Genomic DNA, 27,338 nt, shown 5'->3' on the forward strand with positions numbered 1-27,338 from the left:
TCATGATCTAGTTATCAATCTGCATCTCATATCCTGGGTGATTTCACAGGATCTCTGTCCCTCAAATGATTCTCCGGAGGAGCTAGGATTCCCAAGCAAGAATTCTGGGCAATGGTTAGCAAAAAGCTATGTTCCACATTGTCCAGTTACCGTTGGTGGTGGATTCCTTCTAAGCTCATTTAGACCATATTACTAACTACTATTTCATCATTGTGACTTTCAAGCAAAAAATAATTCTCATAATAGACTGGAAAAATGAACTAGGCTCTCTCTAATGTGAATAAACTAATTTCTAGAAATCATATCAGCCTGTAAAGTTTGTATTAAAGGGACATAAAACCCAAAAATACTCTTTCATGATTCAAATAGAACATATAATTTTAAACAACTTTCTAATTTACTTCTATTATCAAATTGTATTAGTTTTCATGTTATCCAGTGTTGAAAAGCAGGAAGGTAAGCTCAGGAGTGTGCACGTGTCTGCAGCACTAAATAGCATCAGTTTTTCAACAATGTTATACATTAGCAAGAACACTAGATGGCAGCACTATTTCCTGTTATGTAGTGCTTCAAGCATGTGCACGCTACCTATCGAGTTATCACTTTAACAAAGAATATAATGACAACGAAGCTAATTTGATAATAGAAGTATACTGGAAACTGTTTAAAAATTGTATTTTCTATCTGAATCATGAAAGAAAATTTTTGGATTTCCTGTCCCTTTAATATTATACAGTTATTTAATTGGATCGGTCTGGCCCATGAAACCATACATAAACCAGATCTATTTAAATAAATATTCTGAATGGATGAAACAATATTGAGTTAGCTGTCTCAGATCTTCTAACTTCCTTTATCACAATGTCTTAAATCTAATTTTACTGATGATCATAATTGTTTCAATTGATTTAACTTGAACATTTAAAGCAATCATTATAGCGAGAAAGCACTGGAAAAAAGCTCTACATACATTTATATACTAAATTGTTATAGTGCAAATCTGAGTCTTATAGTGCAAATGGAGCTTGATGCCCCTGTTTCAGCGCGAGCCTTCAGGCTCACCGGAAACAGCAGTTATTAAGCAGCAGTCTTAAGACCCCTGCTCCATAACTGGTCCGTCTGCTCTGAGGCTGCGAACATCAATCTGCCCGATCCTATATGATCGGGCTGATTCACAACCCCTGCTAGCGGCCGATTGGCTGTGAATCTGCAGGGGTGGCATTGCACAAGCAGTTAACAAGAACTGCTTGTGCAATGATAAATGCCGACAGCGTATGCTGAGCGGATCATGTCGGACAGACCGATGATAAATCGGCCCCTTCATCTCACTTGATCTGAAAACAATACTAACCCTGTTTCCTTTAAAGTATTATTTTTTATTGACATTAAAAATGTAAATAATACTGCGATATTTTAGCTAAATGCTAATAGGCCTTTGAAAGCCATGATATAACGCAGAATGTTCATATGAACTTAAAGGGACATGAACCCCAATAGTTTTTTTTATTTTTTATTATACAGATAGAATATAAAATTGTAAGCAACTCTCCAATTTACTGTTATAAAATGTGCTTAATTCTCTTGGTATCCTTTGTTGAGGGAGCAGCAATGCACTACTGGGAGCTAGCTGAACACGTTGGTGAGCCAATGGCAAGAGGCTTATATGTTCTAGTTCCCAGTAGTGCAGTACTGCTTCTGAGCCAACCTAGATATGCTTTTTAACCAAGAGAATGAAGCAAATTAGTTAAACCCTTGGATTTACCATCACTTTAACAAAAGCTAGGATTTACCATCGCTAAAAATAAACTCTAGTTTCTGTCATCAATTACTAAAAAAACTGGAGCTAAACTCACCCTTGCTGTGCTGTGTACATAATCATTTAATATATCATCTTATTATAAATGAAATCACTTGGCAAGAGGTCTCTATCATTAAGGGAAATTAAAAAATCATGTTTTCTGTATGCATATTATATATGTATCATAAATTAAGCAATTAATCAGGCAATTCCTGTGTAGACTGATACAGATCAGGTTTCATAATCCTAACCCAGCCAGTCTGGGACAGTGGGAAAATGAAACTGTTTTCTTAATTACAGGAAAGACAAGCAAACGGATAGTGCATTACATTATTTTCTATTACACATTGAAATCATTTGAAACAACTATCCAATTTACAAACAAGTTTCTGTCATCAATTACTAAAAACCGGGTGCTAAACTCACCCTTTCTGTGCTAAAGTATATTGCTAAAATCAGCGCCTCCGGCCGCCCACGGCACATTGCTCCTTTACCAATGATGTGACGTTTCCACCTCTAGACGCCGTACTAGGATGTCAGTTGACACGCACGGTTATAGGTTTAGAGGTGGAAATGTCACCTCATTGAAGAAAGCAATGTGCCATGGGCGGCCAGAGGCGCTGATTTTAGCGATATACTTTAGCGCAGAAAGGATGAGTTTAGCATCCGGTTTTTAGTAATTGATGACAGAAACTTGTTTGTTAAACACTTGGATTTACCAAGTAAATATCCCTGATTGATAGAGACCTCTTGCCAAGTGATTTAATTTATAATAAGATGATATATTAAATTATTATGTTCTCTTGCAATGAACACGCTATACTATGGGGCCGATTTATCAAGTGTCTGGCGGACACAATCCGCTGTAGCGAATCATGTCCTCCAGACATTGATAAACTGCTTGTGCAATGCCACCCCCTGCAGATTCGCGGCCAATCAATTTGGCCGCTAGCAGGGGGTGTCAATCAACCCAATCGCATTCGATCAGGCAGATTGATGTCCGCCGCCTCAGAGGAGGCGTACGAGTTAATAAGGAGTAGCGGTCTTAAGACCGCTGCTTCTTAACTCCTGTTTCCGGTGAGCCTGAAGGCTAGCACGGAAACAGGGGTATACGGCCCCATTCGGGCCGTGATAAATCGGCCCCTATCCTATCTTACTGTCTTGTTATATTACAAATGCTATGTAAGGAAATGTTTAGCTTTGTCAAGAAGTTTGTTTGTTTATTGAAAAAAAGTAATCGGACCAACATGGCAGCCTTTATGGTTTATTAAACACTTATCTCTAGATGTATGTGCATTACAGATTAATAAACCCACATATATCTTTATAACATGCAGCTGAAGCCTGACAAGTGTATTTAAAGGGACACAAAACACATTTTATATTGTGACTTAAACAGAGAATACAATTTAAAAAAAGTATCCAACTCACTTCTGTTATCAAATTTGCTTCATTCTCCTGGTATTTTTCGTTGACGAGATACCTAGGTAGGTAATGTGCTTATACCTTTAGTACTATATGTCAGGAAATGGTGCTATCTAGTGCTCTTGTAAATGTATGACATTTTTGTTAAACTGCTGCCATATGGGGCCCTTTTACATATGCGGCATCGCCCGCAAAAGCCGTTGACGCCGTTTTTTGCGCGGTTTTGGTATCCTATATGCAGCGCCACATATAAATGCGGCACGTATATTTCACCCATCGCCCCCAATTTTTACTCCCATAGGCTAACATGGGACAGCATCGTAAATCGGTATCCAATATCCAGCACAAAGACTTACGTGGCGAAAATGGAGAAATCTTACTCCATTTTTACCTCGCCATAAAAGGCAGCCGTAGCAAGCCTTGCGCTGAGTATGGGAGCACCGTAACTCCCGAAAATGTCTGCAAAAATAAACTAACACCTAAAGCATGCGCAATGTCTATCTACCTGTCAGCCGCAATCCCCCACTGCAATAACTAATAAAGTGTATTAAGCCCTATATCCGCCATCAAACCCACACTGCAAGTAATAACTAAATTATTAACCCCTAAATCCGCCAACCCCAACATCGCAAACTACCTATTAAAACTATTAACCCCTAATGCGCCATTAACCCACAACAAAATAAACCCATTAAAACTATTAACCCCTAATCCGCCATTAACCCACAACGCAATAAACCAATTAAAACTATTAACCCCTAAGCAGCCAAAGCCCACAACGCAATAAACCTAACCCCTAACTTAACCCCTAACACCTAACCCCCCTAACCTAATCCCTAATCTAACACCCCCTAAATTAACCCAAATTACCTAATTTACAAAATACTAAAGTTACTATTAAATTAAAAAAACCTAACACTACTTTAAAAATACAAATAAATTAAGTATAAATTAAAAGGACAGTCTAATCAAAATTCTGGAGTAGACTGTCCCTTTAAGATACAATTACAGAAAATAAAAAAATCTAAGATTACAGAAAATAAAAAAGAAAATTACCAAATTTAAAAAAATTATACCTAATCCCTATGAAAATAAAAAAGTCCCCCAAAATAACCCCCCCCCCTACTATAATAAACTACCAGTAGCCCTTAAAATGGCTTTTTGCAGGGCATTGCCCCAAGATAATCTGCTCTTTTACAAGAAAATACACAAAGCCCCCCTAACAGTAAAACCCCCCACCCACCAAACCACCCCAAATAAAATAACCTAACACTAAAAACCCTAAACTACCCATTGCCCTGAAAAGGGCATTTGTTGGACATTGCCCTTAAAAGGGCATTCAGCTCTTTTACTGCCCACCCTATCTAAATAACATTAAAAAAAACAAAAAACCCTTAAAAAACCCTAAGTCTAAGCCCCAGGTTGCTACTCACCGTTCCTGAAGTCCGGCGGAGAAGGTCCTGTTCCAAGCGGTGAAGTCTTCTTCCAAGCAGCGACCTCTTTTTTCTTCTTCCTGGAACATCCTTCGCGGAGCGGAGCTGAAGACTGAAGACCGCGGAGCTGAAGACCGGTGACCCTGGAACTGAAGACCGGTGACCGCAGAGCCATGGAGCGTGGAGGATCCTCTTCGTACAATCTTCGCCGCACACTGGATAGAGAATCTAAGAGACGCGATTAAAAATGGCGTCCCTTGAATTCCTATTGGCTGATTTGATTCTTCAAATTCAAATCAGCCAATAGTATGAAAGCTACTCATATCCTATTGGCTGTTCATATCAGCCAATAGGACGAGAGCTACTAATATTCTATCGGCTGATTTGAATAGCCAATAGAATTTCAGTAGCTTTCATCCTATTGGCTTTCATCCTATTGGCTAATTTGAATTTGAAGAATCAAATCAGCCAATAGGAATTCAAGGCACGCCATTTTTAATCGCATCCCTTGAATTCTCTATCCAGTGTGCGACGAAGATCGTACGAAGAGGATCCTCCACGCTCTATGGCTCTGTGGTTGCCGGTCTTCAGCTCCGCTGTCTTCAGGCTTCAGCTCCGCTCCGCGAAGGATGTTCCAGGAAGAAGAAAGAAAAGGTCGCCGCTTGGAAGAAGACTTCACCGCCTGGAACAGGACCTTCTCCGCCGGACTTCAGGAACGGTGAGTAGCAACCTGGGGCTTGGACTTAGGGTTTTTAAGGGTTTTTTGGGGGGTTTTATTTTATTTAGATAGGGTGGGCAGTAAAAGAGCTGAATGCCCTTTTAAGGGCAATGCCCAACAAATGCCCTTTTCAGGGCAATGGGTAGTTTAGGGTTTTTAGTGTTAGGCTATTTTATTTTGGGGGGTTTGGTAGATGGGTTTTACTGTTGGGGGGGCTTTGTGTATTTTCTTGTAAAAGAGCTGATTATCTTGGGGCAATGCCCTGCAAAAAGCCCTTTTAAGGGCTACTGGTAGTTTATTAGAGTAGGGGGTGTTTTTATTTTGGGGGGGCTTTTTATTTTCATAGGGATTAGGTATAATTTTTTAAAATTTGGAAATTTTCTTTTTTATTTTCTGTAATTGTAGCTTAAAGGGACAGTCTACTCCAGAATTTAGATTAAACTGTCCCTTTAAGTTATACTTAGTTCATTTGTATTTTTAAAGTAGTGTTAGTTTTTTTTTAAATTTAATAGTAACTTTAGTATTTTGTAAATTAGGTAATTTGGGTTCATTTAGGGGGTGTTAGGTTAGGGGTGTTAGGTTAGGGGGGGTTAGAGGTTAGGTTTATTGCGTTGTGGGCTTTGGCGGTTTAGGGGTTAATACTTTAATAGGTTTATTATGTTGTGGGCTTTGGGGGTTTAGGGTTTAATACTTTAATAGGTTTATTGCATTGTGGGCTTTGGTGGTTTAGGGGTTAATACTTTAATAAGTTTATTGCATTGTGGGTTAATGGTGGGTTAGGGGTTAATAGTTTTAATAGGTAGTTTGCGATGTTGGGGTTGGCGAATTTAGGGGTTAATAATTTAGTTATTACTTGTGGTGTGGGTTTGATGGCGGATATAGGGGTTAATAGTTTAATTAGGCTTATTGCGTTGTGGTGGGTTGTCGGTCTAGGGGTTAATACATTTATTATTAGTAGTGACAGGGGGGATAGCGGATATAGGGTTTTTTACGTGTCGGGCTTATTTTTCGGAGGCGTTTTAGACTTTTACGGGAGATTTGTTATTTTCTTTACTTTTCTTAGGCGCCGGCAGTTTCTAAAGTGCCGTAAGTCACTGGCGACTCCAGAAATTTGTATTTACGCTCATTTCTGGACATCGCTAGTTTATCCGACTTACGGCACTTTATGAGCTGCCGGCGGGGTATATGTAATACCCCGATGTGCAAGGTGAAATTACGGGCGGCGCGGGTTGCAGCGCTTGCGCTGAAGCCTGCTTCATATATGTAATCGCGCCCATGGTGTGCAGATACCGGCACAATTCTGAGCTTACATCCCTGCTTTTCAACAAAGGATACAAAGAGAATGAAGACAAAAATTGATAAAATAAATTGGAATGTTGTTTATAATTGCATTAATCAAATGTGTTTCATGTAAGTAAAAGGTTATCTGTAGTCTAAATGCAGTTTAAAACTTGTAAATAAAACAAAATAAATGGAAATTACTCATACGCAGTGTTTAGCTATTATGAAAAAAAAATTACACTTATACACTTTACAACTTTTGCATCTAAATAAAATTTAGCGAGATTCAGAGGTCAAATGTAATGGTGATTTGACCAATTATTTGACATGATATGCTCAGGGCCAGAAAAAAAAATGGAAACTGATAAATAGATTCAGGGTTTAATTAGAAAAGGTTTGTTGATAAAATCTGTTAAAGGGACAGTAAAGTAAACATTTTACTTTCATGATTCAACTTCCAATTTACTTCAATTATCAAATTTGCTCCATTCTCTTGAAATTGTTTGTTGAAAAACACACCAAAGTAGGCTCAGGAATGACACTGATGATTGGTGACTGCACATATATACCTCTTGTCATTGGCTCACCTGATGTGTTCAGTTGTCTCCCAGTAGTGCTGCTTCTTCAACAAGGGATCTCAAGAGAATTAAGGACATTAAATAACAGAAGTAAATTTGAAAGTTTTTTTTTTTTAAATTGAAAGAAAATGTTGGGTTTCATTGTATAAGAGCAATACTACTTGAAAAGCTGCAGTATAACACAGAAGATTATGTTTTAACAGTACTTTTAAGAATATCCAAATTGTTTAATTTATTATTCTTTTGGTCATTATGTTACCTTTGATAACCTCATTAAATCTGATTTTAAATGAAAAAGAACAGGTAAATCAGTACACAATTTAGTGGAGCTGTGCATTTAGATTAGAGCAGATGCAAAATAAAACAAAACAAAACAAAAAATATATGAACAGACCTTTAATAGAATAAAAGAAAAAACGAATGCATGCAACTATTGCTGTAAACTGCTAATCTAAAGGGGTGAAAGGCTTTTCTGTAGATGAGAAAGGCTTTGAAGTGTACCCACCAACATCCTTGTCACGTTAAGTAACCAGCCATTACAAGTGCTGGTTAATGCTACCGCAAGCTCACGGCTTCACTTTGCGCTAAGCGCAATTAATCAGAGGTCAGACCTCTGGGTAAAAATAAAAGTTGCCCCAAATGCTCTAAAAATAAAGAGGACAGTACATTAAAATTAAATATAAATATGAGCATGTTTGCTTTTTTTAAAAACTGCACAAAGCAGTTAAAGTGAGAGGATGTGGGGTGTTAGAAAAAAAAGCAACTTTACATGGAGGTCAATGGAGGACTGTGTTTTTTCTATAAATATATATGTATACAAGCATATACATTTATATATTTATTTATTGCTGGCCAAACCTGCGTGAATTGCCCCCTGTGCTGCGCTAGGTTGTTTGCCGTGGCTGTAGGCATGAAAACAAGGCTCCCATTGGAGCATATGGAAGCACACTCTCATGACTGCTTGGCTTGCGACAATGCGAACGTGAGCTACCAGCGCACATTTACGTGCAATATTGCACTCCACTCGTAATCTGGCACACCACCAGGTAAAATGGATTGAGAATACAGTAAAGAGAGAGAGAATTTTTCAGAACAATGTCCATTCAACCAGATAATGCATAGAACTTAAAGAAACAATGCATTGATTTACTTTGGTTAATGTTAAACCTTTCTTGAACTACAAGAAGCTGTAACTACGGTGTCCAGAGGTTTTTCAGTTTGGGTAAAAACGCTCTGTTAGCTAATCCAGAAGCCAATGAAATGGTTAATCATTAAAGGGACAGTCTAATTCAGAATTTTTATTGTTTAAAAAGATAGATAATCCCTTTATAACCCATTCTCCAGTTTTACATAACACATGAACTAACGCTGTCTAGCTGTGAAAAACTGTCAAAATACACTGAGATAAGAGGCGGCCTTCAAGGGCTTAGAAATTAGCATATGAGCCAACCTAGGTTTAGCTTTCACCAAAGAATACCAAGAGAACAAAGCAAATTTGATGATAAAATTAAATTGGAAAGTTGTTTAAAATTGCATGCCTTATCTTAATTGATGAAAGTTTAATTTTGCTTAGACTGTCCCTTTAAGAGGATCTATTTTTATCTTATAATGACAATTTACCTAAACTGGATCACATTTTATGAAGGGGAGAAATATGGTAGTACATGTTAGCCAATGCATTTGTAGATAGCACAAGTGAAGCATTTAATTGCTAACTAACTAATAGGGGATACAGTAGTCAGCATTCAGGACACTGCATCATCACACTTCATCAGGCAGACTCTGTATAAAAAAGTCTGAGTTGTCTTAATTTACCCATTATTCAAGGTCATTTTCTTCATCACACCTTTTCTCATAGCCAAGCAGACACTACACAGACCAAAGAGAGAGCTGAGAGGATTTAGATGGTGAATGTATAAAGTACAGCAGGGAGCAGAATCACAAGAATAAGGAAAAGCAAGTTTTCATTTTTATTAAAGGTACGGTCTACTTGATTTTTGTTGTTTAGAAAAGATAGATAACTCCTTTACTACCCATTGCCCAGCTTTGCACAACCAACATTGTTATATTAACTTTATAACCTCTAAGTATCTGCCTGTTTCTAAGCCCATGCAGGCTGCCTCTTATCTCAGTTATTTTTATTAGCTTTTCACAGCTAAACAGAGCTACTTCATGTGCCATATAGATAACATTGTGCTCAGTAAGCTTGGTCCCAACATGATACAAATTGTTTGATTTTAGTGATTTTTAGGTTACAGAATTAGCTTTTTGGCCTTTCAGTATAGGATGCAAAATCAGTAGGTGTTTAATGTACTTTAAAGGCATCCCTTCCATTTCCTGTTAAAGTTTGAGGCTTATTGTGCATAATTATACTGTGTCATTGAGGAATATATACTCACATGCTTGTGACTGTGCTCATTGGCTGCGTGTCCACATCCTCCCAAGCAAGTGACGTTTGGAGAACTGTTGAAGAAATGCACAATAACTTAGTCAGATTGGTTACTACTGTGAATCTGCAGGTGCGCATACTTTTAGATTGTAAGCTTTTTGGGGTGTGGTCTTTATTGGTTTGTTCTGCAAAGTCTCCATTAATATCTTCTATTCTATATTGTACCATTATTTATAAGTTTTGTTTAGAATGTAATGTTCATTCAGGGCCAGATACAGTTCCACGTGAGCGAAAAGTGGTTTATCAGGGGTGTTTGCATGCATTGGGTGTAGAACTCGTATTACAAGTTGAAAGTAATGCGAACACCTGAGTGTAATCTCGATTTACGCTAGAATGATTACCACATCCTTAGAGCTCTGGTGAGAGCCGGATTGGCCTACCGGGATACCAGGAGATTTCCTGGTGGGCTGCAATTTAAAGGGGTTATTAATAGATGCAATTGGGTTGTAGGGTGCCTAAATAACATCAATCTGGCATTTGTATTTAATGCAAAGTAATATAATTTAATTCTGAAAAAAAAATTACTGAGAAAGGAGCATCGCAGTAATCCCTTTTGAGAAAAATGGGGCATGTGCATTCTACCAACTCAATGTAAAATAGGACTGGTCTTCATATTTTTCCAGGGCTGCTTTTTATTCCCAGTCCTGCCCTGGCTCTGGTTAACTATTTTGCAAAACAAAAAGTGTCACAAAACACATCAAAAATACAATTAAAAGTACAGTTCCACTCATAATAACACCATATAATAAAAATTATTATTAAAAAAAATGTACAAAAAAGTTATAAGTTCTCAAAGATATGGGCTCTCAGGTGTCAAGGCAATGCAAAGGGTTTTCACATGGAGAAATACATATACGTGTATATATATATGTGTGTGTGTGTATACAGGTATACCTCACTTTACAGCGCTTCACTTTACAGCGCTTTCCTAATACAGCGCTTTGTGGAGCTGAAGTTCAACCTCCAAGGATTTTAAAACAGTGCTGTACTCATGGTGAGATTGCAACAAAAGTGACTGGCACCATTTTGTTATGCTTAGTTCACTCTGTTAACTGCATTGCAGTGCAATCTGTGTCTCAGTGCTATAGTCTGGCAAATTTTACTACAGTAATTGTCACAATTTTACAGGTACAGTATTAATTGAATACTTGCTGTGCTAGTATTAAACTAAACGTAGCCCTATTGCACCCCTAATATGTTAGTTCAAACATGTTTTCAAGATTTTAAACACACTGGCAAGTGAAAAGAAAGCTAAAACTGCCTTGTTTCACTTTAAGGCGGTTTTCACTTTACAGCGGGGCTCCGGTCCCTAACCCGCTGTATGAGCGGGGTATGCCTGTATATGTATGTACAGATGTATTTATATGTATAAATATGTATTTACAGACATAAATACACATAAATACATATGTATACATATGTATACATATACATATAATAAAGTGTTATAGTGTGTATTTAGTGTAAATATTTCACACTCCAATGTTCTGCACAAAGGATAATATGTTCTATGTATGTTTAAATAGATATTCCTATATACATCTGTATATATCTATACCTATATATAATCATGTATATACAGGTGGCCCTCGTTTTACAACGGTTCAATTTACACCGTTTCAGAATAACAACCTTTTTTTTCCAGTCATGTGACTGCTATTGAAAAGCATTGAGAAGCAGTGGATTTATTAAAATAGCCAGTAGGTGGAGCTGTCCGCTTGTGTTGCAGCAAAGCCAAGCAAGCTGAAATTAATCAGTTTAACCAGACCTGAGCTATCGAGCAGATTTCAAAGGAACAAGATCTTCCTATCTATAAATCAGTCCAGATTGGAATGCATAGAAAGAACTGTTTGCAGAAAAATGCAAGTGAAGTCTGTGTTGTGTGAGTATTTTATTAGGTTTATAATGCTGTTTAGCAAATGTTTTTGTTCATTTAACTTAGTTTAATTATATATTCTGTGTTGTGTGCTTATTTTATTAGGTTTATAATGCTGTTTAGCATTTAAAGTCTTCCTTTCAAAGCTTTAAAAATAATGTATTAGGTGTTACTTATGAGAATTTTGAGAGGGGCCTGGAACCTAACTCCCTCACTTCCCATTGACTTACATTATAAACTGGGTTTCAATTTACAACGGTTTCGATTTACAACCATTCCTTCTGGAACCGAACCCCAGCGTAAACTGAGGACTACCTGTATTAAGAAGGTATAGATATATATTTTACAAAAAAAAAAATCAGAAACATGTAGAAATATGAGAACATATTCTGCTACGTGAAGAACATTGAAATGTGAAATATTAATATTGTCATGTTTTTTCCACTTTTTTTTGCTCTATTAACTTTTATGAGGGAATAGGTTAACGCAATCGCGATATTTAAAGCTTTTTGCACGCATCAGGTTTCGCGTGCACTTTTGTAATACAAGCGCTACCCGACGCATGAAAAAACCTTACTTCTAGTGGAGTTAGTGCGGGATTGTTAAATATTGCTCCACTTGTAATCTGTACATTAGTGTCTTTGAGAATATGTTTACTCCCAACAAATATATAATAGTAATACATCAGGAGCCAATACACAGTCTTCAGCAGCACATGGCCAGTAAGTTAATCAATAGGGGCAGATGTGTGTAGCTGACAATCATGCGCTATGTCTATCTCAGGAGTTGCGATGAGCAGACCTCCGCTCTATGTTTTTTACCCTTGTGTGGGGTAAAACACAGTTACATGCATCATTAGTGCGATAATAAAATGTACTAGTGCAATAGAGCAGTTTATTATTTCACTAGACCCTTTTATGAGTCATTAAGAGAACCATAAAGGCAAGGGAGGTTTTATGGCAGTGTGATATGGCTAAGGTTTTCCTAAAGAGATAGGATTTAAAGATTGGTTTACAGAATTTTTAATCTAAAAACAGAAACATAGATTTTGTAGGCAGATAAGAACCATAGGCCCAACAAGTCTGCTCAAATTTCCTATAAAGTGTAATCTTAATTAGTTTGTAGGTTAGTCTTATGCCATCTCTGAAGAAGCGCATGAGACATGCGCGAAACATGTTAGCTAGTTCAAGCTACCCTTGTTAACATTACCTAACAGAAGAATAAACCTTTTGCACTGGCTACCTGTTTGGATTTGCTCCCTTTTTTTCCCCTTTTCCTCAAGTCTAGTCTTATGCTTATCACAGGCATTCCTGAAGCCCCCTCATTGTTTGTCTTAACCAACCCTAATAGAAGTTTATTCTATGATTCAACCACTTACTAGAGATGGAAGCTCCAGGTATAGGGCACAGACCATAGGAGCTCTTGTAGGAGCAAGAATCATTTTTCAGAGTGCATACAACATGTATACAGGAAGATTAGAAGTTGCTTTGAATTATTTTATGGAAAATATTACATATGTAAGGAGGCAGCACTGAAGGTGAGAAAGAGGTGCTTAAAAGAACAGTAAAGTCAAAATTAAACTTTCATGATTCAGATAGGGCATGTAGTTTTTAACAACTTTCCCATTTACTTTTATCATCAAATTTGCTTTGTTCTTTTGGTATTCTTTGTTGAGGGCTAAACCAAAGTAGGCTCATAGGATGATTTCTAAGTCCTTGAAGGCCGCATCTTATCTCAGTGCATTTTATTAGCTTTTCATAGCTAGACAGAGCTAGTTCATGTGTGCCATATAGATAACATAGTGCTCACTCCCGTGGGGTTATGCATGAGTCAGCACTATAGTGCCTGGGGCTGCAAAGTGCCACTATACGTTTGAATTCCATAAAAATAAAAAATGCCACATTCAACTCAGTAGCAGCTTATATAGGATAGTATGTTGTGTAACCCTTTACGTCCCTTAAACTTATGGATAGATTTACTAAATAATACTTATTGTCAGGGGCGTAACTAAAACTTACTGGACCCCTGGGCAAAGGCTGTGATTGGGCCCTCCCATTTTAACAGCAGCCTTTTTGGCTGTTTGAAATCAGCAGAAGTTGAGCCTGAAGCCACATAGAGAAAGAGGAGCTGCTTCTCTGTGACTGTAAGTCATCCTTCTCTCCTGATTAGTCCAGTCCAGAGAATATGCACTTCCTGTACAACTATGATAGGTTTTTTTTTTCTGTACAACAACAATGTGGTGGTCATCTTGGACACCCTGCAACAATATTGTAAAGGCAATGGATTACACTTTCCGTAAACTGTGATCCTTGTTTTGCAGGTAGGGGGCAACAAAGGCATGCATGATACAGGTGGAGCCCTAGTCTCAGCAAGCCCCCCTGTAGTAAAGCCACTACTAACTGCAGGTCCAGAAGGACCCCTTAAAGGTGTTGATCCAAGCTCAATTGAGACCTCTGAGATCCCTGTAGTTGCACCCCTGCTAATTATATTTAAGAAATATAGGGAAATTATATTATTTGTATTATTATTACATTTGAAACATTGTGGATCTATAGACATTCTGTTACCTGGCTCTGAACGGGTCTGGGTGAGTTGAACAATCATTCTCTCCAGCGATTGTAGCTTCTGGTTCATTTGCTGCAGGGCTGTCCTTTGATCCTGCTGACTTGCCATTAACATTGCTAATAATGAATTTTCTTGTTGATTAACCGTTGGCCTGCAAAGTAAATATAGCACTATTTATATATTTGATGATGTTTTTATTGCACTATTACTTAGACTTTAATGGTGAATTTTGTAATAAAATCATTAACATTTTCTAAAGGATCGTGATTGACCCCTATATGTTTAAACACATAGATGAAGGGATCAGAGGGGTTAAACAAATAAATATTTTGTCATCTCAGAATCAACAATGCACTAGTGGTCCTGTGCAGAACACAGCCACTGAGCCAATCACGGGCTGCATATGTGTATAACCACCAATATGGTATGACAAGATAGGTGCAATGCGAACGCGACCTCGCTTTCACATTGCACACAAGCATTGCACTTTCCCCTAATCTTTCTTTTTTTTTTTGTTCAGAGAAGCCTACCACCCAACTCACCCAACTCAGTAATAATCGAATTTCACTTACCTCATATTTTCCCTCATCTAACTCTGTATTAACCTCATTCTCACTCTTGCAGTCCTCACCAGTGGCGTAGCGTGGGGGGGGCAACAGGGGCGGTTGCCCCGGGCGCATAATTCTGAGGGGCGCTTTCAGCCTCAATTTAGCAAAGGGAAGAAGGGAGGCTAAAAATTCTGACAGGCCCCCAGCTCTGTTCTGCGACCCGTCAGGAATGTGGTGATGCCGCGACTAAGGTAAGGTGTCAGGACCAGACTTACTTATAGCCCTGTTTTTTCCTGATACTAGCAACACGTAAAATGCAGCTTAATTACGGTTCTATTATTACCCAACAAGTAAGTTCCCTTCCAACAAAGGACCCAGAGCCAGAATGCCATGCATTGCCTGGGGCACTTTTTAAGGATCTCTAAGCAGAGGTGGGGGGGAGGAATCCTTAAAAAGTGCAATAAATCTCTTTCAAACCCGTGGCACTGGTGGCAGCATGGCTGGGCTCTGCCTTTCTGTTAACCCCAGTTACCTAGTTAGTGGGATGGTGGGGTGATCAGAGACCATACTTTCATGTTTGACCGGGTTCTGATTACAACTTACGCCATCTTGTCCTTGCACAAAAAAAGTATATTTGTGACAGTTGACAAAAATGAGACCTTGTTTCCTGTATTTGATTTTTCCCCTCCATGATCTTCCTAGGGCAGAAGTAGATTTAGGGATTTGTGTGCTGTCTGGCACCATGATTGTGCTGCTCACCAGGCATTTCACTGTGTTTGTCTCCTATCAAAGAAGTCCTATGAATTCACCATCTTGAATCTATTTCTTGCTGGACTCCTGAGGTGTGGACTTTTACCGATTTTAAGGGTTTGGGTGCTCATTGCCTTTTTTATTTACATTAAACCCACCCTTACTGCATTTAAAGTAAAAAAAATAACTATAATTTGTGTTAGTAAATAAATTTAACAGCACCCCCCTAAATACCATACACCCTCCCCCCATATATGTATGTAATGCTGGGTTGTCTGTCCCATGCCCCTTTTATATTGATTAATTACAATTGTTATATTTATTAAGGAGAATATATAGCCCACTTTTATATGTCATTGGCACCAAAAAGACAGTCTGCCCAGCAGGGACAACCTTATGTAACAGCTGCCAACCTGTGTGTCCCCTTTTCCTCTTTTTAACGACTTACCAAAAACCTATTGCACCACATATACAATATGGGTTGCTGCAATGTGGGGGTGGGTGCACCCTGTGGTCTGCAGTATTTGTACCATGAAGTTTTACAGATCAGGACGTCACCACCAGATGGGGGTTAAGGGGGGCTTTCCACCCATGTGTAAAATGAGAATAAATCTTAAAATTTAATATTGTATATATTTGCCCAGCTCTGGAGAGCTGCAGACAGGGTTTGATCACAGGGGGATAGCCCATAATGCTTGCAGGCTTCACCCACTCCCTCTTGTATTGCCAATATATTATTTGCATGGCTTTGTTTGTAAGGCGCTACTGATTAGCAGCTGCTTATGACAAGGGACATATTTTGGGGATATGGGTATCATCAGCAATAACTGTTAGTTATCCAGTAAAGATGGTTAAGGGAACATTTTGTGGGAGAGGAGACAGTGTCCCTTGCTTTATGTGATCTACCAGGCTTGGGTCTTTGCTTGGTTTGTCCCAAATGTAAGAAGAAGCAGCATATCTAAAATGCCACAGAAATAGGGCCCTCAAATCCTCCCGTATGTGTTTGTCAAATTTTGTCTTGTCTCTTAAAAGCTTTATATCATTGTTTTATTTAAATTAATTGTACCCATGGACATCGCAGAGGACTATGTTAGTGATTCATAAATAAAGTATAATGATAAAAATAATTGCGCTCACAATAGAGTGCTTCCATAGGCTCCAATGGAAGCCTCATTCTCATGCCGGCAGGAAAACTAGCGCAGCAAAGTCGTGCAGCGATGAGCAGCAAATATAAATATATATGTATATGATTATATACATTTATGTGTTACTATTTCTATTATTATTATAATTATCAGTTTATTTGTAGAGCGCCAACAGATTCTGCAGCGCTATACACTTAGGTGGTATACAAGGTAGTAATTATAGGGATCAAATGGGTAGAGGGTATATGTGTACATATACACATATTAACACATAAATATATATGAATATAAGCATATACATATATATTTACAGAGAACACAGTTACCACCGCAATGTAAAGGCAGTTTTATATATATATATATATATATATATATATATATATATATATATATATATATATATATATATATATATATATATATATATATATATATATATATATACAGGGAGTGCAGAATTATTAGGCAAGTTGTATTTTTGAGGATTCATTTTATTATTGAACAACAACCATGTTCTCAATGAACCCAAAAAACTCATTAATATCAAAGCTGAATATTTTTGGAAGTAGTTTTTAGTTTGTTTTTAGTTTTAGCTATTTTAGGGGGATATCTGTGTGTGCAGGTGACTATTACTGTGCATAATTATTAGGCAACTTAACAAAAAACAAATATATACCCATTTCAATTATTTATTTTTACCAGTGAAACCAATATAACATCTCAACATTCACAAATATACATTTCTGACATTCAAAAACAAAACAAAAACAAATCAGTGACCAATATAGCCACCTTTCTTTGCAAGGACACTCAAAAGCCTGCCATCCATGGATTCTGTCAGTGTTTTGATCTGTTCACCATCAACATTGCGTGCAGCAGCAACCACAGCCTCCCAGACACTGTTCAGAGAGGTGTACTGTTTTCCCTCCTTGTAAATCTCACATTTGTTAATGGACCACAGGTTCTCAATGGGGTTCAGATCAGGTGAACAAGGAGGCCATGTCATTAGATTTTCTTCTTTTATACCCTTTCTTGCCAGCCACGCTGTGGAGTACTTGGACGCGTGTGATGGAGCATTGTCCTGCATGAAAATCATGTTTTTCTTGAAGGATGCAGACTTCTTCCTGTACCACTGCTTGAAGAAGGTGTCTTCCAGAAACTGGCAGTAGGACTGGGAGTTGAGCTTGACTCCATCCTCAACCCGAAAAGGCCCCACAAGCTCATCTTTGATGATACCAGCCCAAACCAGTACTCCACCTCCACCTTGCTGGCGTCTGAGTCGGACTGGAGCTCTCTGCCCTTTACCAATCCAGCCACGGGCCCATCCATCTGGCCCATCAAGACTCACTCTCATTTCATCAGTCCATAAAACCTTAGAAAAATCAGTCTTGAGATATTTCTTGGCCCAGTCTTGACGTTTCAGCTTGTGTGTCTTGTTCAGTGGTGGTCGTCTTTCAGCCTTTCTTACCTTGGCCATGTCTCTGAGTATTGCACACCTTGTGCTTTTGGGCACTCCAGTGATGTTGCAGCTCTGAAATATGGCCAAACTGGTGGCAAGTGGCATCTTGGCAGCTGCACGCTTGACTTTTCTCAGTTCATGGGCAGTTATTTTGCGCCTTGGTTTTTCCACACGCTTCTTGTGACCCTGTTGACTATTTTGAATGAAACGCTTGATTGTTCGATGATCACGCTTCAGAAGCTTTGCAATTTTAAGAGTGCTGCATCCCTCTGCAAGATATCTCACTATTTTTGACTTTTCTGAGCCTGTCAAGTCCTTCTTTTGACCCATTTTGCCAAAGGAAAGGAAGTTGCCTAATAATTATGCACACCTGATATAGGGTGTTGATGTCATTAGACCACACCCCTTCTCATTACAGAGATGCACATCACCTAATATGCTTAATTGGTAGTAGGCTTTCGAGCCTATACAGCTTGGAGTAAGACAACATGCATAAAGAGGATGATGTGGTCAAAATACTCATTTGCCTAATAATTCTGCACTCCCTGTATATATATACATATAATTTTTTTTAATATAAAAAACATAAACTATACTTTAATTTGGGGCCATTTGAGGCACTTTTAAAAATGAACCATAGGTCTGACCTCTGGTTAAATTTTTTTAGCTAATTGTTACCACAAGCTCGCGGGAGCAATAACCAGCCACTTGTAATGGCTGGTTATTTATTCCACGCCCGTAAACTAGCAAATTTGCCTGTTTGCGGGCACGTGATAAATTTGTAATCTGGCCCTGTATAGGGAAAAAATACAAAAATGTTTGCTGCAACTTTTTACAACATAAGGGGCCCAATGATCTAATGATAATGTTTCAAGAAAGCCCCTAAAGGTTTTGTTTGACTTTTCTCTATGCCAGCAAGCTTTTGATCATCATCCCAAGCCCTATAAGGTTTCTAGTGACACACGTTGTGCAGTATTCTCTATGTATAGTTAAGATTAGTTAACATAATATATCGTATCACCTTAACTAAATGCTTGAGGTGTCATAAAGATTTTAAAAATTTGTGACAAATTAATTTCAAAAGATTCCTAAGATTACCCCAACCAAATAAAAAGTTTGAATACCACAGAGCTAAGCATTCATGGGCTTATCTGATTGACCTACCTTTGCTCTGGTCAGTTACCATCAAATCTTTTATTTGAAACTGCACTTGACAAATAGAATGTTAACCCAAACCTACTCACAATATTCTGGGTGGAAGTCGTAGACCCCATCTATAAATATACAGCCACACCATTGGGTCTTTTAGGTAAGGCACATGGGAACAAAAAGGTACTGCACACTCGGTCTTCTATTAGCTTCTATGTGAGGTCATAATTAATTAATAGGTGCATTTAAAGGTCTGTATAAATGTATATTGCACACAACCTTATGACCTGATAAACATAGAAACATAGATTTAGATGGCAGATAAGAACCATAAGTCCAACAAGTCGGCCCAATATTTTCTTAAAGTATAAACTTATCTAGTTGGTAAAATATCCTTATGCTTATTCCAAGAATTCTTGAATCCCCCCCCAACAGTGTTTATCATTACCACCTCCTGTGGAAGTTTATTCCATGAATCAATTACCCTTTCTGTAAAGAAGTGATTCAGCAAATTGTTCCTGAATCTACTACCCTTCAGCTTGAATTTTTTATTTATTTTTTATGAAAAATACTCACAGCCTCAGCTTTACTAAGCCCCTTAATATACAAGTTACTATCATATCACATCTTTTTATTCTCTCCTCTTAGCTATACATATTTAGATCATTGAGCCTTTCTTGGTGAGTGTTATATTTAGACCATTTATCATTTTAGTAGCCCTACATTCTAGTTTGTTTATATCTCTCTAGAGATATGGGGGTAGATTTATTATATGCCGGGCGGACATCACTAAATGCCAACAGCATACACTGTTGGCATTTAACATTGCACAAGCATTTTTTGTGAAATACTTGTGCAATGCCGCCCCCTGCACATTCGTGGCCAATTGGCCGCTAGCAGAGGGTGTCAATCATCCTGATCACACTAGTTTAGGAGCAACGCTGCTTCTAAACCTATGTTTAGGGGTTAAAAGCAGCATCCATTGCTTGTTAAATCTACCCATGACCTCCAGAACTGCTTATCTCCTTCTACTAGTAACTGTTTTCAATTTTACTAATCCAGCATTAGTTTTTCTTCTTTTGTCGATACGAGTATCTAAAGAAGGTTTTGTCCCCATGCTTTGTGCAGTTTATTAATTACTAGATACGTTTCCATCATTGTGCATGACGTACCTCTGGAGGCTGTTAGCTGGATTGTGGGTCGGACTAGCAGACAATTTGATGGTTCGCTTTTTCTGCACACTTGCTATTTCACTCTTCACTTTCCTCTCTTTTACTATTTGCATCAGCTCACCCAGTTCTTCCTGTATAAAAAGTAGGCTGACATTGTTAAAAAAAACAAAGTAATAATAATGATGATAATTGGCAGGTTTGTGCAAAATTCAGACATTTTGGGTGATAAGACATTATTAGAATATCATAGCGAAACTATAAAGTGGAATATTAGATACTTTTATAAACTATGCCATAAAACGGACCCAGATTTTCTTTTTTTGTTTGCTTAATATATTTTCTACTTACTTGTTTCTTAGTATTTATGTTTGTGAATTAATAAAAGTATGTCTATTCTGGAGCATTGTTGGTAATTATTAAAATATATGCTCATAAATATTTAGAATACATTGGATGACTCATTATAAAGACTTAGAGCTAAATCACAAATGTGCGCTAAGTTTAGTACGCACAATATAAGAACATCATAAGACTCTGTGACAGATGAGGAATTTGGAGTTGCTGTCAGATATGGAGGTTTCAGCTCGCCCTGGAAAGGAAGGAGAGGGGAGGAAGGAGGGTGTGGTGTGAGGGAACTGAAGCTAAGCTTGCTATGCACTATGTGAGTTAAAAACAAAGTATATACACCCTGGTTCTTGACATTAAACAGGCATTCATGTGTGTCTAGTTTAGTTATTTTAAAGTTGTTTTAAAAAAAAAGTTAAATGTTTCACCAAAGAAAATTCCTTTTAGTTTTTTCAGAGATAGCTGGGGTACCTCAGCCGGGTTAGCTCCCCCATATTAAAAATTTTAACAAACGATCATTCCATTTGTTAGATCTTTGTTAGATCAGGATAGATCAACTATTTTATTGATTATGATAGCTCCACGTTAGATCAGGTTTGATCAGCCAAAAGTTTTGTTAGATCTAGTCTAATTACTGAGATATTGCATTTTTAATGAGGGGGGTTAGCCCCCCACAACTGAAATCTGGACAAAATTTTATTGATTTTGATATATATACGTTAGATTAACTGTTTTTTTTTATTAGATCTATCATGCAAGAGGCGGTATTCACAATATTATTTTGTGTGCGGGGGAGGGGTGATCACTGGGCTAGCCCCCCTCAACTGAAATCTGGACTAAATTTGATTGATTTTGATAGATATATGTTAGATCAGGTTAGATCAACTGTTTTTTTGTTTGATCTATCACTCAAGAGGCGGTATTCACAATCCTATTTTGTGTGCGGGGGAGGGGTGATCACAGGTTAGCCCCCCCCCCCCCCCACTAAAATCTGGATCAAATTTTATTGATTTTGATAGATATACGTTAGATCAGGTTAGATCAATTGTTTTTTTTGTTAGATCTATCACACAAGAGGCGGTATTCACAATCCTAGTTTGTGTGCGGGGGAGAGGTGATCACTGGGCTAGCACCCCCTCAACTGAAATCTGGACCAAATTTTATTGATTTTGATAGATACATGTTAGATCAGGTTAGATCAACTGTTTTTTTTCGTTAGATCTATCACGCAAGAGGCGGTATTCACAATCCTATTTTGTGTGTGGGGCAGGGGTGATCACTGGTTAGCCCCCCCCCAACTGAAATCTGGACCAAATTTGATTGATTTTAATAGATATACATCAGGTTAGATCAACTGTTTTTTTTTCGTTAGATCTATCACGCAAGAGACGGTATTCACAATCCTAGTTTGTGTGCGGGGGAGGGGTGATCACTGGGCTAGACTCCCTCAACTGAAATCCCTTTCTATCATTTATCTTAGCATAGCATTTCCCTAGAAAAGGCTTAACCAGGGCCAGACTGACATACCGGAATACTGAGAGAATACCCGGTAGGCTGTCAGCTGCTTTGGCCAGATTCACAAGCATTTTAAAAAAAATGTTTTTATTTCTCATGCTGCACCTGGCCCATGAGTCCTCAGGTGTCACTGCGCAATAATAATTCTGCCCACAGTGGTAGCATGCAGGAGAGCACGCCTATGCACAGACCTGTTAGTGCTCCTGCACGCACTGGGTGCATTTGGCCTGTGAGGGGCGTAATTATAACCCCGCCCAAAAGCTCTGCACAAGACCAAGAGACAGTCAGCAGTGACCTTCGGCCACACTCCCCAAAACCATAGTGTCCCTCTTTGGACATATGAAATGTTGGGAGGCATGCAATTATAAGTATTCTTTATCACCATATGAATGGTGACAGGGTTTGGGGTGAATGTGACTTGGTTGGAGAAGCGAGTGTGAAAGGGCGAGGGGAGGTAAGTGTGACAAGATTTGGAGAGTTAATGTGACAGCGTGAGTGTGGTAGAGTGTGACAGGTTAAAAGGTGTTAATTTGATAGGGTAAGTGTCAAAGGGTTGGGGTTGAGTGTGGCATCGTTGGAGGAGGTAGTGTAACAGGACAAGGGGAGGTGAGTGGGGGATTGGGGGGTTTATGTGACAAGTTGAGTGTGGCATGGTTGGGGGGATGAGTGACCGGATTGGAGGGGTAAATGCAGTGGTGCTTAAACATTTGGCCCTCCAGATGTTATGGACTGCATCTCCCATAATGCTCTTACAGCCATAATTTTTGCAAAGCATTATGGGAGATGTATTCCACAACATCTGGAGGGCCTAAGGTTGAGCACCCCTGGGTTAATGTGATAGGGTGAGTGTGGCAGGGTTAGGGGGGAGGGGAGTGTGACAGGGTTGGGGGGTGAGTGTGACAGTGCAAGAGAAGGTGAGTGTGACAGGATTAGTGGGTTAATGTGATCAGGTGAGTGTGGCAGGGTGAAGGGTGTGTGTGTGACAGAGTGATAGACAGGGCCGGAGTGGGACCAAAAATAGGCCCAGGCATTTTAAGGCAAAGCAGCCCACCCCCATTTCTTGTCAACACCAGAATTTTCGTTATTTAAAAAGATAGATAATCCCTTTATTACTAGACTTGTGCGCGGCGAAAAAATTTGTTTCAGATCGATTCGGATGTTTTCGAATTTCGTTTTTGGATTGATTCGAATGCATTCATTTCAGATTTGTTCGGATTAATTTGGATTCGAATAAATTTGGATGTATTCGGTTCGGATTCGATTCGTAAATTCGGAAGTTTGGTATGTGCTGTGTATTAGATTAGTATTATGTACTGTAATATTAGGTGTAACCCATAGCAGAGTGATATAACCTAATATACAGTACAATACTAGTGTAATTGTGATTAGTCCATGGCCATCCGAATGTTACGAATAAATCCAAACTAATTCGGATTTATTCGTTATATTCGGTGCTACGGTAATTCAGAAATCTGAATCGATCCGAATCTCCGAATTTGACAAATTCGTCCGAATTTAAATTCGGAACGAAATGAAACGCACATGTCTATTACCCATTCCCCAGTTTTGCATAACCAATACTGTTATATTAAAACACTTTTTACCTCTGTGATTAAATTGTATCTAAGCATCTTCTGACAGCCCCCTGATCACATGACATTTTATTTATTATGTATTGACTTTTATTTTAGCCAATTAGTGCAGTGTCTGCCAAAAGCCACGGGCGTGATCACAATGTTAAATATATGTCTCACATGAACTAGCTCTCCATTGTTGTGAAAAGCAAATAAAAAAGCATGTGATCAGAGGCGGCCTTCAAGGGCTTAGAAATTATCATATGAGCCTGCCTAGTTTTGGCTTTTAAATAAGAATACCAAGAGAACAAAGCAAAATGGGTGATAAGTAAATTGGAAAGTTGTTTAAAATTACATGCCCTATGTGAAACATAAAAGTTTTTTTTGGACTTGAATGTCCCTTTAACATACACACACTCATATGCAAGCACATCACACATACACTCACTCATATGCAAGCACATCACACATACACTCACTCATATAGAAACATAGATATTGACGGCAGATAAGAGCCATAGGCCCAGCAAGTCTGCCCCACCTTACCTAACAGTATAAACTTATCTACTTATCTATTTATATGCAAACACATCACACATACACCCACATACACACACACATATGCAAGCACATCAAACATACACACACTCATATGCAAGCACATCACACATACACACACTCATATGCAAGCACATCACACATACACTCACTCATATGCAAACACATCCCACATACACACACACATATGCAAGCACATCACACATACACACACACATATGCAAGCACATCACACATACACACACTCATATGCAAGCACATCACACATACACACACTCATATGCAAGCACATCACACATACACTCACTCATATGCAAACACATCACACATACACCCACATACACACACTCATATGCAAGCACATCAAACATACACACACTCATATGCAAGCACATCAAACATACACACACTCATATGCAAGCACATCACACATACACATCACACATACACTCACTCATATAGAAACATAGATATTGACGGCAGATAAGAGCCATAGGCCCAGCAAGTCTGCCCCACCTTACCTAACAGTATAAACTTATCTACTTATCTATTTATATGCAAACACATCACACATACACCCACATACACACACACATATGCAAGCACATCAAACATACACACACTCATATGCAAGCACATCACACATACACTCACTCATATGCAAAACACATCACACATACACCCACATACACACACTCATATGCAAGCACATCAAACATACACACACTCATATGCAAGCACATCAAACATACACACACTCATATGCAAGCACATCACACATACACATCACACATACACTCACTCATATAGAAACATAGATATTGACGGCAGATAAGAGCCATAGGCCCAGCAAGTCTGCCCCACCTTACCTAACAGTATAAACTTATCATCACACATACACACACTCATATGCAAGCACATCACACATACACCCACATACACCCACTCATATGCAAGCACATCACACATACACACACTCATATGCAAGCACATCACACATACACCCACATACACCCACTCATATGCAAGCACATCACACATACACACATTCATATGCAAGCACATCACACATACACTCACTCATATGCAAACACATCACACATACACCCACATACACACACACATATGCAAGCACATCACACATACACACACACATATGCAAGCACATCACACATACACACACTCATATGCAAGCACATCACACATACACACACTCATATGCAAGCACATCACACATACACTCACTCATATGCAAACACATCACACATACACCCACATACACACACTCATATGCAAGCACATCAAACATACACACACTCATATGCAAGCACATCAAACATACACACACTCATATGCAAGCACATCACACATACACACACTCATATGCAAGCACATCACACATACACCCACATACACCCACTCATATGCAAGCACATCACACATACACACACTCATATGCAAGCACATCACACATACACCCACATACACCCACTCATATGCAAGCACATCACACATACACACACTCATATGCAAGCACATCACACATATACACACTCATATGCAAGCACATCACAAATACACACACTCATATGCAAGCACATCATACATACACCCACTCATATGCAAGCACATCACACATACACCCACTCATATGCAAACACATCATACATACACCCACTCATATGCAAACACATCATACATACACCCACTCATATGCAAACACATCATACATACACCCACTCATATGCAAGCACATCACACATACACCCACTCATATGCAAACACATCATACATACACCCACTCATATGCAAGCACATCACACATACACCCACTCATATGCAAACACATCATACATACACCCACTCATATGCAAACACATCATACATACACCCACTCATATGCAAGCACATCACACATACACCCACTCATATGCAAACACATCATACATACACCCACTCATATGCAAGCACATCACACATACACCCACTCATATGCAAACACATCATACATACACCCACTCATATGCAAACACATCATACATACACCCACTCATATGCAGGCACATCACACATACACCCACTCATATGCAAACACATCATACATACACCCACTCATATGCAAACACATCATACATACACCCACTCATATGCAAGCACATCATACATACACCCACTCATATGCAAGCACATCACACATACACCCACTCATATGCAAGCACATCACACATACACACACTCATATGCACACACATCACACATACACACACTCATATGCACACACATCACACATACACCCACTCATATGCAAGCACATCATATATACACCCACTCATATGCAAGCACATCACACATACACCCACTCATATGCAAGCACATCACACATACACACACTCATATGCACACACATCACACATACACCCACTCATATGCAAGCACATCACACATACACTCACTCATATGCACACACATCACACATACACCCACTCATATGCACACACATCACACATACACCCACTCATATGCACACACATCACACATACACCCACTCATATGCAAGCACATCACACATACACTCACTCATATGCAAACACATCATACATACACCCACTCATATGCAAACACATCATACATACACCGCCTCATATGCAAACACATCATACATACACCCACTCATATGCACACACATCACACATACACACACTCATATGCAAACACATCATATATACACCCACTCATATGCAAGCACATCACACATACACACACTCATATGCAAGCACATCACACATACACACACTCATATGCACACACATCACACATACACCCACTCATATGCAAGCACATCACACATACACACACTCATATGCAAGCACATCACACATACACCCACTCATATGCAAACACATCATACATACACCCACTCATATGCAAACACATCATACATACACCCACTCATATGCAAGCACATCATACATACACCCACTCATATGCAAGCACATCACA

At 38.7% G+C, this 27,338-nt stretch overlaps 1 protein-coding gene across 1 annotated transcript in view; it reads right to left on the reverse strand.

The window, feature by feature from the left end:
- Positions 1–27,338, reverse strand: part of LOC128661719 (transient receptor potential cation channel subfamily V member 6) — a 286,517-nt gene that overhangs the window by 6,732 nt on the left and 252,447 nt on the right. Inside the window, exons 18-20 of the mRNA XM_053715942.1 lie at positions 20,347–20,477; positions 14,126–14,274; positions 9,633–9,696 (exon numbers count right to left, since the gene is read on the reverse strand). Of these exons, the coding sequence (XP_053571917.1) occupies positions 9,633–9,696; positions 14,126–14,274; positions 20,347–20,477 (344 nt within the window). The remainder of the gene's footprint in view (positions 1–9,632; positions 9,697–14,125; positions 14,275–20,346; positions 20,478–27,338) is intronic.

This window comes from Bombina bombina, chromosome 5 (genome assembly GCF_027579735.1).
Source record: "Bombina bombina isolate aBomBom1 chromosome 5, aBomBom1.pri, whole genome shotgun sequence".
NCBI classification, from domain to species: domain Eukaryota; kingdom Metazoa; phylum Chordata; class Amphibia; order Anura; family Bombinatoridae; genus Bombina; species Bombina bombina.